General features: G+C 40.0%; 1 protein-coding gene across 1 annotated transcript in view; it reads right to left on the bottom strand.

Annotated features, from left to right (window-relative positions):
- Positions 1-6,940: 6,940 nt before the first annotated feature.
- The window catches only part of CRACR2A (calcium release activated channel regulator 2A), a 55,897-nt gene continuing 43,793 nt past the window's right edge, over positions 6,941-19,044 (bottom strand). Inside the window, 3 exon segments of the mRNA XM_035545673.2 lie at positions 6,941-9,411; positions 13,517-13,593; positions 18,580-18,681. Coding sequence (XP_035401566.1) covers positions 9,321-9,411; positions 13,517-13,593; positions 18,580-18,681 — 270 coding nt within the window. The 3' untranslated portion in view covers positions 6,941-9,320.

Raw genomic sequence — 19,044 nt, forward strand, 5'->3', positions numbered from 1 at the left:
AGATTATCCGTATCCCTGACTCCAAAATTCCAAAGGGGTGCTTGCTGCCAAAGGCTCTTGGTGGGGCCTTGCTCCCCTGCTGTGGTGTAAAGCACTTTTTTTTCACCTTGTCCTGTCCAGCCTGGCCCAAGGGCTACTGTACTTTGTTCAAAGGCTTCTCATTGCTCAGGGCCCCATTTGTAATTGTTCTTCCGTGTCACTGGATCCAGGGCTTACAATCAGACTGTAATTTGTAATATATATTCTCAAATGTCTCCAATTTGTTAAAGACATCCTCAAAAAAACAAACCAAACCAAACAAACAAACAAAAAACACTAAGAAAGTTTGTATTTCTTTTGTGCTAGTTGGTGGAGACATAAATGTTATTTTATTGGTCATAGGTTCATAGTATGGTTTGGGGAGGAAGGGACCATAAAGATCATCTAGTTCCAAACCCCCAGCTGTGGGCAAGGACACCTCCCACTAAATCAGGTTGCTCAAAGCCCCATCCAACCTGGCCTTAAACACTTCCAGGGATGGGGCGCCCACAACTTCTCTTGGCAACCTGTTCCAGTGCCTCACCACCCTCACAGTAAAAGAATTTCTTCCTTATATCTAATCTAAACCCACCTTCCTTTAGTTTAAAGTTATTACTCCTTCTCCTATCACTGCACTCCCTGATAAATAGTCCCTCTCTTGCTTTTCTGTAGCCCCCCCTCCCCCCTTTAAGTACTGAAAGGCCACTGTAAAGTCTCCCTGGTGCTCTCTCTGCTCCAGGCTGAACATCCCCAGATCTCTCAGCCTTTCTTCAGAGGAGAAGTGTTCCAGCCTTTTGGTCATCTTTGTGGCCCTCCTCTGGATTTGTTCTTATACGTCCATGTACTTCTTGTGCCGGGAGCCCCAGAGCTGAACGCAGTACTCCAGGTAGGGTTTCCTGAGAGCAGAGTAGAGAGGGAGAATCACCTCCCTTGACCTGCTGGCCATGCTTTTTTTGGTGCAGCCCAGGATACAGTTGGCTTTCTGGGCTGCAAGCACACGTTGCCAGCTCATGTTGAGCTGGTGCTCTGTTGTGATAGTATTTGCATCATGTGTGATACACAAAGATGAGTCAATACAGGGTACCTGACAAGTTGGAGAAGATTCATTTCTTCCACTTTCTCCTACCAGCTGATCATCCTCTCAAAAGGTTCACATGGGTGAGCACTACTTGTGAACTTAACTATACACAAAGTTGCATCAGAAGAAAGATTACTAAGTCAAGGAGTTACATTTGTGAACTTAAAAGACGGATGAATTTGGCTGAGTGTAAGAAGCAATCTTTCAGCAGAATTACTTATTCACTCTTGTTGGCAATTTTCCAGTAAGAGAAATTTGCAAGAGTAGTTTACATCCCTAAAGGAAGATATTACCATCACTGAAATTACACAAGCTACGAATTTTGTCCAAAGACTGTTAGGAAGAGTCTGACATGAGACAAAACAATGTTCTGTAGCTAAAATGTCCTGTAGCTTTGCCAATTCTTGTATTCAAAATTTCTGTATCAGCACTTTAGTCACTTCTAAACTGGTTTTGTGCTCTCACAGCATAGTAGGAATATGCACAATACACTTGTGCTCTGTATGCCCCTTCCTACTGGCTTTTGATTCCTATCTGTTCCAGTACAAAGCCGTCATCTGTGTTTCCAAAAATCTGTGTAGCCCACCAGAGGAGGCTTCATGAAGCAGAGTCCAGTTTCATGATGAACAAATGCATTATGACCTTGGCTTATCTTTACCAACGAGCTTTTATGGGGGTGCTGTGAACAAGCTAAATTCAAAAGGAAAAGGAAAAACAAACAAACAAACAAACAAAAAGATGGAAAAAAAAAAAAGATGAATAAAGCATCATTGCTATTAAGACAGTACTAGGTTTCTGATGGATTTGAGAAAAATACTGACAGGAGGTATAAAACCCTGGTGAAGAGTCAGAAAACAGCAATCCAGCAAGACAGAGGATCAATTAATATCAAGAAATACTGGAGGCTTACAATTCCCACATCTGTTTGATGACCAGCTGGCCAGATGAAGCTTTCTAAAAGTAAAGCCTTGTAGCATGTTAGTCATACCTATCTTCTGTGAGCATTAATCAACAAATAATTGTTTTTTAAGGCATTCAGAGAGATGATTAGGACCTGGTCTGAGGTTTAGCTAACCAAACAGACTGTGAGTAGCTATCGGACATGACAAGAGACAGTCTAAATATAACAAATAAGAAAGTGAGAAGCTAATATTTACAGATATCACAATGAGTGATGTCTGGACTTCACAGGTGATTAAGGAGGAGTTATATGGTTATGTGATGGCTAAATTCACGGATAATTGGAGGGGAATAACAAGGATCTTTTTTGTGAGTAGAAATTGCAAGGCCAGCAGCATCTACGTAACTGCATCAATAATACCATGTAAAGTCAAAGTTACCCATGTAATGGTATCAGAAATATAAAGTGTTTTTTTTTTGAGAGATGAAGGGTAGAGAAAGGGTGGGGCTAAGGTGGATGGGGGAAGAACAAGCATGGTAAAATCAAAATTATGTGTAGTAAAAGGGCTAGTTTTATGCAAACAGGGTATTGGTCAGAGAGCTCATCTGACTAAGCCCTGCACCCAAACTGCAGACTATTTAAATCTTATTTCTAACTAGTTTCTGCATGAACCTGATCAGCTGGAAAGGAAAAGAAGGATGTTGTTATCTGTGTTTATTGAGTGATGTTTGTGTGTATGTGGGTGATCACTGATACCTTCCTGTATCCCTTCCAGAACTGAAAAAAATCCATGATACGATTTACAAGCCTAGCACACACATACCCTACCTGTTAAAAACATATCTTTTGAATAAGTCCTGGAAAGGGAAAGCATCTGGGCAAGATGTGAACCTCACATCAATTAAGTGATCTAATAAATTAGATCTGGGTAAATCATTTTTATTAAAAATATGGATTCCAGCCAGCTGCACAGAGTTCCAGAACATTGGCCAATGCCATTGCCAATACAGTTTGAAAGAATGCAAGCAGCTGCTTCAGAATGCATTCATCACTGTGATAAACATGCATCCCTGTAGTTTTCCATCTCCCATTTGTTGCAGTTGGAGGATCTGAAGGATCTCAGAAGGAATCTTTTTCTACCATTACTATGGGACTTAGATCCTGGTACTCTATGTCATTTCAACACTTAAGTCAGAGGAAATTAGCTAAGTATTTTCCTGTATTTTAAAATTAAAGAAAGTTTAATTCCTTTTTTTTTTTTATTTTTTTATTTGTGGACAAAGTTGGCAGACTACAGCTGCATTAAAGATATTAGTACGGGACCACTTTTTTAAAAGCTTTGTGTTCTTACAGAGGGCAAGATTCATAACTGTCGTTCATTTCTCAAAATCTCACATTTGTATACCTTGACATCAGTAAAATTAAAAAAAAATCAAAAATCAAAAAAAAATATTGAAATCTAAAAATTAAAAATCTAAAATTAAAATCTAAAATTTAGATATGTGGAGTTGTCCATTTTCATCAATGGGAAGTGTTGAAATTCTCTTTTCTTGAAAACTTAGGTACCTAGGTCAACATGGGCTGAGGAGGCTACCTAGATGTACAATTCCCATAACACAAAAGAGAACTGGGTATTCAAGACTACCTTGGTAGTCAACCTGTTTTGAAAATCTGAGTCTTTTAGGTATATTGGTCTACCTACAGAAAGGTAAGATGGGGCTGAGAAAGGGAAATACGCACTACTTCTTTTTAGGAGGTTTGTGACGAAAGCTGAGGTGTATGGAGTAAAAATAAACCTGCATTTCAATGCCAGTTTCTTGACATTGCTTGGGAGACGCAGGTCTGGCAGTTAAAATTCAAATACTTATAAAACTGTTGTTCAAGCCACAGTGTTTTCTGCTTGTCAAATTCTTAATCTTTTATGGCATTCTAATGGCATTGAAGAGGTTAACAATATCTTCTGTCTACCCTTTCATTAATGTCTATCCTTTCATTAAGAAACAACACTCATTAAGAATGGTGTTACAGCTTAATATGAATAACTTTCGGCATTCTCTTTTATTTTTAAACAAATAGTTTCACGATATCCGAAAGTATAATTATTTGCTGGGCCAGATAGCTTTCTATGTCAGAACTACTAGAATAAAATATGCCTAGCTCCATCTTCATCAGTCTGAATGTAATAATCTACTCCTTTAACATGCAAGAGATTATCACCTGATATGCAACCACCTTAGCAGTTCCAACAATACAACTTCTTCCTGCTGCAGATATAAGAGCGTAGGTACATATAAGAGGTGTTTGGTATCCTCCTCCCAAAACTGAGGCTTACTTCTACAATGTCTTCTTGAAAATCGTTACACAATGGCACTGGTTAAAACCTCTCTTGACTCCTTTGGCTTGTATTCTTGTGGAGTAAGTCTTTTCCGATAGGCAGGGATGCCACCCACTAGATCAGGTTGGCTAAGGCCCCATCCAGCCTGGCCTTGAACACCTCCAGGGATGGGGCATCACTGATTAAGATATTGGAAGACACCAGTCCTAAGAGACGCCTGAAGGACACTACTTGTCACCAACCTCCACCTGGACATAGAAAGATTGACCACTATGCTCTGGTTGTGGCCATCAAGCCAGTTCCTTATCCACCAGATGGTGCACCCTTCAAATCCATATCTTCCCAATTTAGAGATTAGGATGTCATGTGGGACCATGTCAAAGGCCTTACAGAAGTCCAAGTAGATGACATCAGTTGGTCTGCTCTTGTCAATTGATGCAGTTACTCAATCATAGAAGGCCACCAGTTTAGTTAGGCACAATTTACCCTTGGTGAAGCCATGCTGGCTGCCCCTGGTCACCTCCTTGTCCCTCATGTGCCTTAACATTGCCTCCGAGGAGGATTCGTTCCATGATCTTGCCAGGCACGGAGTTGAGGCTCACTGCTCTGTAGTTCCCCAGGTCTTCATTTCTACCCTTTTTAAAACTGGGAGTGATGTTTCCCTTTTTCCAGTCACCAGGGACTTCACCTGACAGACATGATTTTTCAAATATGATGGAGAGTGGCTTGACGACTACATCAGCCAATTCCTTCAGGACCCTGGGATGCATGTCTTCAGGGCCCACAGACTTGTAGTTTTTAAGTTGCATCAGGAGGTCCCGAACTTTGCTCTTTACTTATAGTGGGAGGGACTTTGCTCCCCCAGCCCCCACCTAGAGGTTCAGAGACTCGAGAGATATGGGAAGCCTTATCACTAGTTAAGACCGAGGCAAAGAAGTTGTCAAGTACCTCTGCCTTCTCCACGTGTCATTACCAGTTCTCCATCTTCATTTGCAGAGGCAATATGTTCTCTTTAGTCTTTCTTTTGCCGCCAGTGTACCTGTAGAACTTGTTATTCTTGTTATTCTTTGCATCCCTCGGCAAGTTTTGTTCTGTCAGTGCCTTGGCTTTCCTGATCCCATCCCTGCACATCTAGACAGCATTTCTGTAATCTTCCTAGTGCACATGGCTCTGTTTTCACCGTCTGTGCATTTCCTTCTTTTGCCTAAGTTTGACCAGCATGTCCTTATTCAGCCACACTGGTTTCCTACCTTCCCTGCTTGATTTATTACATATGGGAATAGAGAGCTCTTGCACTCCACTGAAAATATCCTTGAAGAGTTGCCAGCTCTGATCAGATCCTCTGTCCCTAAGGACCATGTCCCATGGGATGGATCTCATCTACTAATTCTTTGAACAGTTGCAAGTTGGCTCTTCTGAAGTTCAGGGTCTTGACTTTGCTCTTAGCTAGGCCTATATTCCTCGAGATCACAAACTCAACCAGGGCGTGGTCACTGCAACTTAGGCTTCCTCCAATCTTGACTTCTTTAATGAGCTCTGCTGCGTTGGTGATTACCAGGTCAAATAATGCCTCTCCTGTGGTTGTTTTGTCTAATACCTGGACGAGGAATTTGTCTTCAATGGACTCCAGGAATCTCCTGGATTGCTTTTTTTCTGCCATGTGGCTTTCCCAGTAAACATCCGGGTGGTTGAAATCCCCCAGGAGGATGAGAGCCTGTGAGCGCAATGCTTCCTGTAGTTGGAGCAAGGCCTCTTGAAAAGACTCTTCTTGGTCAGGCGGCCTGTAGTAGACCCCAGCCACAACACACTTTGTTGGTCTGGTTTTTAACTTTTACCCACAGGCTCTCAACCTGCTCTCGGCTGTTTTTTAAAGGGAACTCTTCACAATCTATCAATTTCTTAACGTAGAGGGTAACACCCCCACCCTTCCTTCACTGCCTGTCTCTCTTGTAAATTTTGTAGCTCACAAGCTTCACTGCTTGTGGTGAGCAGTGAAGACACAGCTCTCTGTTATCTGTGCAGCTGATGATGTTAGTGTTGTGTATCTGTATCTTTGCAATATGTATTCAGATTGGGTTTTGTTGGACTTGAGAAAAAGAACAACTGCAGACGTACTTATTAGGCTGGGATGAAAGATAGCTCATGGATATTAGACTGCACCAAATTTGCCTCTGGTGAACAAAGAAAAAGAAATCCACTTGGTCCCAGGATTCAGCCACTCCTTACCATTGCCTGCCCTCAAGTTCTGTATTATCCTGCTTGCAGACTTCCCGTGCACACTAAAATACATCCAAATAAAAGCACTCCTGTAAAAGTCACACGAGGAAGATCCAACTCACATGTCATTGTCTTGCAAAAACAGGGAATTAACAATTCAGGGAATTAACAATTAAGGACCCAAATTTGAAATATAGCGGTATTGTATTAAAGCTGGTATTAAGCCTTGAAACTGTCTTCCTGAGGCCGATAGAGGTTGGAAGAAACATTGCTAATTCTGACATTGATGGGGTAGGAAACACCCTACTGCATGGGAAAAGAACATTTGCAGTCAATTAGCAAAGCCAATATTTAAATCAATGATGCTTCTTCCCTGATTGAAATTGGGATAAATAGTCGTTTTTATTGAGGTTTAAATTAGGGGGTTACATTAGTTCACCTTCAGCCAAAACTGGACACAAGCAATTCAAGTCTGGCTAGATTCCCATGATGTATAAAGTGTAACAGTTGATAACATGGCACATCCCTTCACAATAAGTAACAGACATCAAGAATTGGTCTTGGGAAGCCAACAGAAAACCTGTTCCTATTCAGAAATGAATGCTCTTTTTGTTCTTTGGGGGTTTGTATGCATTTCAATGAAGGCAAGGGGAGGGGTATTTCATTTGGGTGAGCAGATTCCCGGGAATCATCTAGGAAAAAGCAAAAACTAAGCTCATCTAGGACTACTTGGTACATCTGACATTGATAATGTGAGGAAAAATCTTGGTTATTCTACTTGACAGGGAAAGGGGTCATAGCTGGGTCCCAACTCATGAGAAAGAACATTTAAGTGCTGGTGTGGAATTTGTTATAAGTGGAAGTTTCCAAACTTTACCTTATAATTGTTGTCACTAGATAAATACCTTTGATCAGACTGAAATCCAAAGAGTACAATTATGTACTGACAAAGTTTTTATTTGAAAAATTCTACTTATTATTACTTATTGAACTGTTGCTTAATTTTACCATTTAGTTTCAAATTCATTACTCAAATGAAAAATAACTTTTTAAAAACATTTAGAAAATGGATTGAAAATGTAATGTCTAACATTCTCATATAAAATATTTACAGTTTTGCTTCATATTTTAAAGAAATAAATTATGCCATGGGTTCTGCTTTGCTAACAAACTCACCATCATGAACAATCATTCTCGAATGCTTATCACAATAGCTGGATTCACTGAAGTCAAATGACAGCAAGAATGACTGCTGATCATGTGCTGGCTGGGTGACCCACTCTCAAGTTTCTCATTTTCATTTATATTCTATAAATGGTTCCAAACGTAATTATGACATTCAGTTTTTTTATGATCCAGGGTGGACCATGGTTTTCTAAAACAAATCCCTATGGATTTGATTTCTCAAGCACGGTATTTCAGTGTTAGCAGGCTCTAGTTAAACAAAATGAAACTGCTGTATGGCAGATGCTTTAGAAAAAAATCAGTCATGCATTTTGGTACATGAGGAGGGATTTTTTCTTAACACTGTTAAACCCCACCAGATGAGATTAGTGAGATTTTTGTTATGTACTCCTCAAATGCTACAATGTTTTTCAAAATCTTCCTCAAAAGATCCATTTCTGAAAATTCTGCCCCAGGAATATTTGGCATGAAACCTTCTGTGGTAGACTTTTGGAAACAAAAAGCTGCTCCATTGACCATAATATGTTTTGTGCTATAACCATGTATAACAGTGAAATGGGCTTCCTATGTACTTCTATGTTTTCAACTATTGCAGTGAATTTATTTGAATGTTCAAGCTAGCCCCTGATTGCTTTGGGACTTCTACAGGACACCATGCAACTATTAGCCCAATAGAGGTTCACATCAAGCTCTGGAACACAATGTAATACAGCCATGGCAAATATGGTAAAAAGCCCGGGCTGATTTGGTCCAGGTGCAATGCTAATTAGCCAGTATATCACCATGACTTTTTTGTTTCTGGAAACTAAGCTAGATCTTTCCATGGCACCCCTTCACCCTGCAAACATCACAGATTATTTGGTAATAACTCAGGCAAGGCTCCACGGTATCTCAGTGGCCTGTATGGACATACCTAATTCAGCACATCTAGGTGGGAGGAAGGGCTTCTCATCAAGTACATATATGAAACAATTTGTAGTGTGAATAAGTTAATGCTACTTATGGTAATCCTCAAAGTTCTTCAGCTCTTTGTTCATGTATATTTCATGCTAAGTTTTGAAATATCATCTGAAATTCACAACTGCTGGTGTGCTGGTTTTAAGTAACTAAGCAGCTGACTATTTTGATTTTTAAAAAAGCACCACCACCACAAAAAAAAAAAAAAGTAACAAATGTCAGCACAAAATCAGGATCTGAAGAAAGAACCTGATCCTGCAGTGAAGCAAACAGAACTATTCAGATGTCATCCACACCAGTAAAAATCTACTTCACATTCAAAGTGGTTTTCTTCCTATAAAAGTTATTTATTATTAATAATGCAGCAGCTTCTATAAGCCTGATCACAAAGCAGGATTCAGTGGTGTTAGGCATGAAACAGAATAAAAGACTGTTATGCCCCAAACACGTTGCAACTAACTAAAGACAATCAGTGTAAATGTGAAGATAAGAACATACAAGGATTTTGGGGATCACTTACACCTACGTTCCAAACACAACAGAATAAATTTTTGGAAGATAAGGCAAATCTGATAGTGCCATGTAGTGTTATAAATGTAAGCCTTTTGTCTAAACACACCCTCAGCATATTATGGCCTAATACAGCAAGACTTTTTATTCACATCAGGTTGAAGTTCAATGGTTTTCTCCTTCATTTTATCTTCGTGTTCCTTTAAAATCCTGGGAGAAAGAAACAGTACTTTTGAGAAAAATTCAATAAAACCCAGAAGAGATCAAAACAAGAACATTTCCCGAAGTACAAAAAATATATAAAATTGTCCAAAGTTTAACAGAATGGCATATTTATATGAACTAATAAACAAACAAAGAAGTATAATTATGGTGGCTCCATGAAAAACTTATTTTTTCATTTAGCTAGAAAAATTTATTTGGTGCTGATTGTTAGCATTTGCTATATTAGATAGATTCAAAGCAGTAACTTTCATTTGTTATTTTTGAGGCTGGAGCAAAAAAAAAAACACAACTAGCTATCTAGATGTTCGTCAATTACCTGACTCATTGTCAGAATTTCACTAACTTCAACAATGTTAAAGATATGCCCCTTCGTTAATAGTGTTTTCACCTGTATAAATAGTTCAACAGGGACAGATTTAACAGTAGTTTTACCCCCAGCCTTTATATCACAGAATCACAGAATATCCTGAGTTAAAAGGAACACACAAGGATCATTGAGTCCAGCTCCTAGCTCCACACAGGACTACCTAAAAATTAAACCATATGTCTAAGAACATTGTCCAAACCTTTCACAGAATCATAGAATGGTTTGCATTGGAAGAAACCTTAAAGATCATTTAATTTGAACCCCCTCCTGCCATGGGCAAGGACACCTCCCACTAGATCAGGTTGCTCAAAGCCCCATCTAACCTGGCCTTAAACACTTCCAGGGATGGGGCGCCCACAACTTCTCTTGGCAACCTGTTCCAGTGCCTCACCACCCTCACAGTAAAAGAATTTCTTCCTTATATCTAACCTAAACCTACCTTCTTTTAGTTTAAAGTTATTACTCCTTCTCCTATCACTGCACTCCCTGATAAATAGTCCCTCTCCTGCTCTCCTGTAGCTCCCCCCCCCCCCCCAGCTCCCCAACCCCCACCCTCTTTAGGTATTGGAAGGCCAGTATAAGGTCTCCCTGGAGCCTTCTCTTCTCCAGGCTGAACAAACCCATCTGTTTCAGCCTTTCTTCAGAGGAGAAGTGTTCCAGCCCCTTGATCATCTTTGTGGTCCTCTACTGGACTCATTCTTATACATCCATGTACTTCTTGTGCCAGGGGCCCCAGAGCTGAACATAGTACTCCAGGTGGGGTTTCAATGAGAGCAGAGTAGAGAGGGAGAATCACCTTCCTCAATCTGCTGGCCACACTTCTTTTGATGCAGCCCAGGATACAGTTGACTTTCTGGGCTGCAAGCACACATTGCCGATTCATGTTGAGCTTCTTCTCAAGCAACACCCCCCAGGTCCTCATCAGGGTTGCTTTCAATCCATTCTCCGCCCACCCTGTATTTGTGCTTGGGATTGTTTTGAGGAAATTTGCTGATGACACTAAACTTGGGAGAGTTGTTGACTCTGTTGAGGGTGGAAAGGCCTTGCAGAGAGATCTGCACAGATTGGAGAGCTGGGCAATCACCAACCACATGAAGCTTAACAAGAGCAAGTGCCGGGTCCTGCACATGGGACAGGGCAACCCTGGCCATATGTACAGGCTGGGGACAAGACGCTGGAGAGCAGCCCCGCAGAGAGGGATCTGGGGGTTGTGGTTGATAGCAAGCTGAATATGAGCCAGCAGTGTGCCCTGGCAGCCAGGAGGGCCAATCGTATCCTGGGGTGCATCAAGCATGGCATTGCTAGTCAATCGAGAGAAGTGATTGTCTGGCTCTACTCTGCGCTGGTGTGGCCTCACCTCAAGTACTGTGTGCAGTTCTGGGCACCACAGTACAAAAAGGACATTAAACTGTCGGAGAGTGTCCAGAAATTGGCTACAATGGTGGTGAGGGGCCTAGAGGGGAAGACATATGAGGAGAGGCTGAAGTCACTTGGCCTGTTCAGCCTGGAAAAGAGGAGGCTGAGGGAAGACTTCATCACGCTCTACAGCTTCCTCATGAGGGGGAGTGGAGGGGCAGGCGCCAATCTGTTCTCTTTAGTGACCAGCAATAGGACCCAAGGGAATGGTGTCAAGCTACAACAGGGGAGGTTCAGGCTGGATATTTGGAAGAGGTTCTTCACTGAGAGGGTTGTTGCACACTGGAACAGGCTCCCCAGAGAAATAGTCACTGCACCCAGCCTGTTGGAGTTTAAGAAGCGTTTCGACTGTGCTCTTAGTCATATGGTCTGAATTTTTGGGTAGACCTGTGTGGTGCCAGGAGTTGGGCTCAATGATCCTTATGGGTCCCTTCCAACTCAGGACATTCTATGATTCTATGATCTCAGAGAACTTGTAAAGTGTAAGGTTGCAGAGGTGAAAATAATGGCTATCTTTAAAAGGGAATAAAGGGGATCTAGAAGACGCTGTATATTATAATACAGTATCTGCAAAAATAATCCAATGAGCTATTTGGAAAAATATGGAAGGAAAAATAGTGAGTAGTATTAGAAAGAATATACTACCTGAAAGGAAGTTGTGGGGAGCTGGGTGTCAGCCTCTTCTTGCAGATAACCAGTGATAGGACTAGAGAGAATGGTCTCAAGTTGCACCAGAGGAGGCTTAGGTTGGAAATTAGGAGACATTTCTTCTCAGAAAGAGTAGTCAGGCTTTGGAACGGGTTGCCCAGGGAAGTGGTGGCATCACCATCCCTGGGGGTGTTTAAGGAGAGGTTGGACCTGGTGCTTAGGGACATGGTTTAGTGGGTAACATTGGTAGTAGGGTGATGGTTGGATCAGATAATCTTGAAGGTCTCTTCCAACCTTAATGATTCTATGATTGCTCCAGCCCAGATGCAGGACCTTGTACTTTGCCTTGTTGAACTTCACAAGGTTTGTACAAGCCCACCTCTCAAGCCTGTCAAGGTCCCTCTGGTTGGCATCCCTTCTCTCCAGTATGTCGACTGCACCACGCAGCTTGATGTCATCAGCAAACTTGCTGAGGGTGCACTCAATCCCACTGTCCATGCCACCAACGTAGAAGTTAAATAGTGTCAGTCCCAAGACTGACCCCTTAGAAACTCCACTCGTTACTGATCTCCACGGGGACATTGAGCCATTGACTGCAACTCTTTTTGAACATGACTATCCAGCCAATTCCTAATCCACCAAGTGCTCCATCTGTCAAATCCATGCCTCTCCAATTTAGAGACAAGGATATCATGGGGGACAGTGTCAAATGCTTTGCACAAGTCCAGGCAGATGATGTCAGTTGCTCTTTCCTTATCCACCAATGCTTTAACCCCATTGTAGAAGGCCACCAGGCTTGTAAGGCAACTTCTTGAACTCCAGTAGGCATGGTGCCATAGTCACTTTGCCAGGGAATTTGTTCCAGTGCCTGACCACTCTCTCAATGAGGAGCCTTTTCCTAATATCCAATCTGAACTTCCCCTGACTATGCTATTTCCTGAGTCATATCACTGGTCACCAGAGAGAAGAGATCAGTGTCTTCTCCCTCAGCTCCCCCTTGTAAGGACATTGTAATACTGCAGTGAGGTGAGCCCTCAACTTTCTCTTCTCTAAGATGAACAAACCAAGTTACCACAGTTGCTTCTTTTACATCTTTCCCCTTTAGACCATTCACCATATTTGTTACCCTAGACATAAAACTCTAATAGTTTTACATCCTTCTTATATCGTGGTGCTCAAAACTGCATACAGTGCTCGAGGTGAGGCTGCACCAACACAAAGTAGAGTGGGACAATATAACTTCAAAAATCCACCTCTCAATCTCTCCAAGCCCTGAGGCAGACAACTGCAATGAGCAGAGGAAAGAAAAAAGTACATCCAATGCTCTGCTTCAGGGACTCAGCAGCTTTCATTTCTCCAAACCTCCAAGATTTGCAAACCTGCAAGAGTTATCACAACACCCAAGACCCTCAGTTTTCCTAGCGTCACCTCAGGTGTTTCTGGTTCCATGTAAAGCCTCATTAGTTTACATGAAAATCTGTGTGAACCTGAGTGACTGCTCAGTTGGAACACAACAGGGTCAGGCTACAGAACAATTTAAAAGGAACAAAGAATTCATCACCATAAGTTCCTATCAAACTAATTTAGCAAAGAAAATTCACTCAGTGACAAGGAATAGTCAGGCATGTTTAGAATTCCTAGATTGTATTTTCTTCTTACCTAGCTAAGTGAAGCACAGACTTTTTGGTATTGTGCCCAGAATATGCACTGCATTCATAGAAAATTAAATTGTAGTCCTAGGATCAAAGAGAAAGACTCTTTCAATTAATTTTGCACAACTTCTCACTCACTTTAAAAAAAGCAACACAAATACACTGAAATATTCAAATAAACCAAAATACATCATTTTAGGAAAAAAGAAACATCATTTTTATTATACATCTAACAGTAAAGAATAACAAAAGAAAACAAGTCTAAGTGTGCCCCCCCTCCAACTATATGCATCTCTTAACAGATATTTGTTCTGTACTGTGTCCTTCACTGTAAGAACCTGATCTCTCAAAAGCTGAAATGCAAACACACATTGCAAGGTAATGAAGTTTTGAAACTTTTCCTTGTGATGATGAGGCAATTAAATCATCACTGAGTGCCTGACAATGCAGGTGAAAATAACTCCAGCAATTTTATTTTTTTAATCTCAGAAAGCTTCATCAGTAGCGTTTCTGTACTCAACAGTTTGAGACTAATATTTTCCAGCAGTCAAATGACAAGCTAAAAACCTCAGCAAAAAATAACAACTAATTAATTCTATTTCATTTTTTGTACTTGTGAAATTTTTCTGCACCTTCTTTCCCAGACAGCCTGCACTTTTGGTTTTGCAGCCTCAGGGAGTGTTGCAATTAAGATCAGCGGATAAAAGGATCAAACCCTAGCAACATTATCCGTGCTTCAGCTGAAGACTTACCACAATAAAATCAAGAGGTCATCTGCACAAAAGCCTGACCTGCAATCAGTGATGGCAACTGATTTGAGAGGGAATGATAGATTATCCACTTCAAAGCAGGTATCTGACTTCTTGCACAAGAGATTATTCTGAAGCTCACCTACCTTCAATGGTATTATTACATGCCCTTTTTATGTATCTGTACTTCCACCTTCTATTCACTTTCCACTTTTCTGTGCGTCTTCTTGCTATTTATGACAGTAACTTAAAATTCAAAGTAGTAAGTCAGTAGCTCAGGAAACAAAAATCACGTATGCATATTTTATGCACTTTTTTTTTTTGGCTTTCTAACATTGTGGAAACATCAAGTTGAATGATGGTGATTGACTTGCGTAATTTCCATAACAATAAATATGGTATCTTATTTTAGCCGGTTGTAAAAAAGGATTAAGTGTTACCAAATGTCAGTTTCCAATATGTTGTAAATATATATATGGTTTAATCTCATGAACCAAACCTATGACACATAAACCAAACTAATGACTACAAGCGCGTTTAACCACTTGTAGTCATTTCTGGGTGGTCAGAAAAGCACAAACCAGGAGAGGAGAGAAATGAAGAAATGTTAGTTCTGAACGTTGACCTGCTCAAATTTCTTACTGGAAACACAAGCAGAAGCTTGAAATCAAATTTACACTCTTTTTTTTTTTCTTTAAACTTTCTTTCCTTTTTTTTTTTTTTTCCTGCTCAACTGATAAGAACTCAAATAGAAAAATCACTGTGGTCAGTATCTAACTAATTTAAGTCAATCGTGTAGAAAGTGATGCTATTCTTACATCTTTCTTCCCCGCAAACAACAGATTTCACATGAGGAGAATTCTCAGTGATGACACACCTTATGCTGGCATGAATCTGAATGGATTTTTTGACAACTGCTGTGTGGCAGAGCAATTTTTTTCAGAGATAACAATTTAAACTTAATAGATATTAATTGGCTATTTCTGTCAGCTGTCAAACAGATCCTTCTTTGGAGGAGAAGTCAGCCTGGAAATGCTAAGTGTCATCACTCAGAATGTAGCAAAAGGCAGGACATATAATTAACCACTGCAGAAATGTCTTCCATCTCCATCTAGGGAGTTAGCCGTTGAACCTGGCAGACCACTGGCAATTAATTAAAGAGCTATACATAAATCAGAAAATATCCAAGGAACAAGGAAGGAATGATTATCAGTGGGAGCTGGGAAATTCAGTGCTATAAATTAATATATTTCCAAAAAGAATATGCCCTTCATTAGCAATATTTGTACACCAATGGTACTGCCAGGTTAATAAAGGAAACACTGTATGAAAACATACGAACTTTTTACGGTGAGGGTGACAGAACACTGGATCAGGCTGCCCAGGGTGGGTTGTGGAGTCTCTTTCTCTGGAGACTTTCAAAACCCGACAGGACGCGTTCCTGTGTGACATGATTTAGGTGTTCCTGCTCCAGCAGGGGGATTGGACTAGATGATCTTTCAAGGTCCCTTCCAATCCCTAACATTCCATGATTCTGAGAATAGTCCTCATCCTATGAAGCTTACACAGTCTGCACAGACAAGACTGGCAAAGGCATTATCATATTGTTTTATAGCTGCGGAATAGAGATACAGAAGGATTTATTGGCCCATTTAAGATAATTCAGGAAGACTGTGCAGGGCCAAAATAAAATCATGCTGCCTGAATGCCTGTATCATAAGCCATTTTATTTGAATAATTAGCAATGATTACACCAATCCACTCAAATAGAGGATTGGCTGTTCTGGGATTGTCCATATTATGATCTGAACACACTCTGTATTGTTGTTGTCCTCATATGAACTCTTTCTTGATCAGTGAATCAAGCTAAAGAGAAATTTATTAAATGGAGATTTCATTCTGGATCCTCTATTAAAAATAAATAAAATCAAATAGACTGGCCTTTTTTCTGTCTATTTTTCTTTATAGTTGCATTAACTCTATCAAGACAGTTTCAGGTGTTTTCCATCAGGTCAGTCTTGAACTACATGTAAACATTTCGTTTTGTGTCTGTCTTTTCCCTGCAAAGTTAATTCTCCTTACCATCATGATACCTATCTTTAATTCATCTAACTACAGATCAGCTTCATCACAGCCTTGTTGTTCCCTACGATACTGTCCAGAATCCCCATCCTCATTCTATTCTCCTTTTCCTGGGGTATCACGCTGCACCTACCAGTCTTCTCAAATGATGAGGAATAGACAGTTCTCCCCTTCAGGATGCCATTCTTCCTTTTAGTAATGAACTGTGACGCCTGCCTTGCAAAGAAGGTTTGTGACATAAATTGTAATGGGAGCCCTTGGGGTCCTGCCCGAATTTATAGCACACTGACTTGTAAGATCTGGGACTAAAGCAAAGCTTGAGCTAAAACAGCTGGGCAGGAATGGCCTTTGAAAGTACACATTACTCTGACTTCAGAAAAAGTTAGGTAAAAATGATCACATCCTGTGAAACCTTGGAAAAAGTCCATGAAAACTGATGGATTTCTGGGTGGACAGGCTCATCTGATTCTTTTCCTGCATGACCAGGTTCACGTAATATCATGATCATTGTCACATAATATGGCTATGCATATTTGTATCAGATCAGCGTCTAGCCCTCTGTATTTGGGCAAATATTTGTGAGCAATTCATGGGATTATTCACAAAATAAACAACTTAATTGCATTCACTAATAGAGATATTTTTATGTGGTTTCACAAGAATCACACTGCCATTTAGCAAGAATTAATATTTCATTAAAATACATGGTTATTATTAGCTCAGTGAGCACATTGTTATAATTTAATTATGTCTATGCTGCTTTTAAATTAATCAATTGTCATTAATCATTCCTTGCCTTAGTTCCCTCAAACAGCACATTCAAACATTCAGATGAGTCATTCAAATCCACTCATTTGATTATAACCATATTTCGTTTGAAAACTATTTTATTTTACTTAAGTAAAATATTCTATTTTCTTGCGTAACATGTTACAACTAATGGCCTGGTGGGCTGCGCATTCTGTATGTTGGAATGATTCATCTTAGTTTCACTCGTGCAATATTTTAAGAGAGTTAAATGACATGTAAGACACCTACTCTGTCCATTTAGCATTTATGTGTCACTTGTTTTTTCACAGAAGTACTCCGTGTTACACTCTGGAATCCCTCCTAGCCTCCAAGGTCTCAATATTATCTGCATTTGTATGCTGACAAGAAAAGAAAAGAGCTTTCTTAATGGAAGAAAATTTGATAAATTAAGTTCAAGGCTGATATTTCTCTCCTATATAAACAAAATAATGGGCGTGAACTTAGGAGGTATGCTTGTAAATGGCTGTATGAATAATCAACATGGGATAAAAAAAGATCTGGCTCTCAATCTGTCAATGGCACAGAGGTGCCTGGCAGCATTCTTTCCTATAGAACAATTCAACTGCATTTCAGAACTTTTTAAATATCTCTCTTGACCACCAGCAAGCAGAGCTGTAAATCTGTTTTCAAAGGAGAAACAAGTACATACATGAAACCCAAACCCAACAGATTGTTTAATTTAGCTATATTCCTACCACTTCGGTTAAATTCTTATGAACACTGATCTGACTTATTTTTAAATAAATGACTACTCTGGAGGCATTGGCATCCAAATTACATGCATTGTGTACAGAAATGCAAAAGAAAAACTGATGGGCATGGTAAAAAGGAATTATAAACAGGTATCTTTGCAGTCCCTCGATGCTATACATGTGGCCTGTGGATAAACCAGTGCTCTCATAGATGCAGACTGTTAACTCTACTAATTTTCTCTCTCTACTGGATGGAAAGATACTAAAAGTAAACACATTTTCTACTCCTACTATCCATGGGAATAACAGATGGTCTACTGTGGTATTACATGAGGTAGGAGGGAGAAAAGGTCCCCAGATTATCTTTCTGTTAGGAATCAATCCACAGAGGAAAGAGAGAAAAAACAAGAGAGAAAAATAGAAGGGAGAAAAATAGAGAAAAAGAAAGCACAAAGAAAAAAGAGAGGGGAGAGGAGAGAGGAGAGGGAATGAATTCTTAAATATCTTTGGCACCACTCACCTTTTGTTTTTTCATCTAGATGATTTTATAACTACTATAATTATCAGTACTAACATTACTGACACCTAAATTGACAAGCATTATCAGGTTGCTCATCCTTAAAAATACCTGTCTGATTAAAAATAATCTGTGCTTCTATGAATTTAGATACCTTCAGACTCCATTTAAAAGCCTTCACCTTCAAGTTTTGTAAGGACTTTACTTCTAAGTATAGTACCTTAGCAAGATGCTCTCCCATTCCATTAGGGACCTCGCGTTCCTTTTCATTATCAGTTTTATTACCCAGCAAAAGCACAGGTACATTCTCCCCTGTTCCCTCCTGCAGATTGAAGAATAAATATCAAATGAAGCATTTTCCTTTAAAAAAAATGCAGACCAAGAGCATAAGAAGAGACAAATGTCACACTGCAAGAAAAAATTTAAGACATCACATATTAGCATGGTGCTTTACGTACAAACATATCAGGAATTAAATTCGGATAAAAGGCACAAATAAGACAGACTGCTAGAGATTGCACCGATTTTGCATTTTTTAAAACAGGCCGTCATAGAAGCCTATCAGTCTCTATAGTAAAATGAGATAGAGAAAACTATCATGTCACACAGGCTTTGACATTGTTAATAGCCACTGCTTTTCTAATTACATGGATGGGAAACTAATGACAACTGGGTAGAGCTACCC

The sequence above is a fragment of the Cygnus atratus genome, chromosome 1 (genome assembly GCF_013377495.2).
Source record: "Cygnus atratus isolate AKBS03 ecotype Queensland, Australia chromosome 1, CAtr_DNAZoo_HiC_assembly, whole genome shotgun sequence".
NCBI classification, from domain to species: domain Eukaryota; kingdom Metazoa; phylum Chordata; class Aves; order Anseriformes; family Anatidae; genus Cygnus; species Cygnus atratus.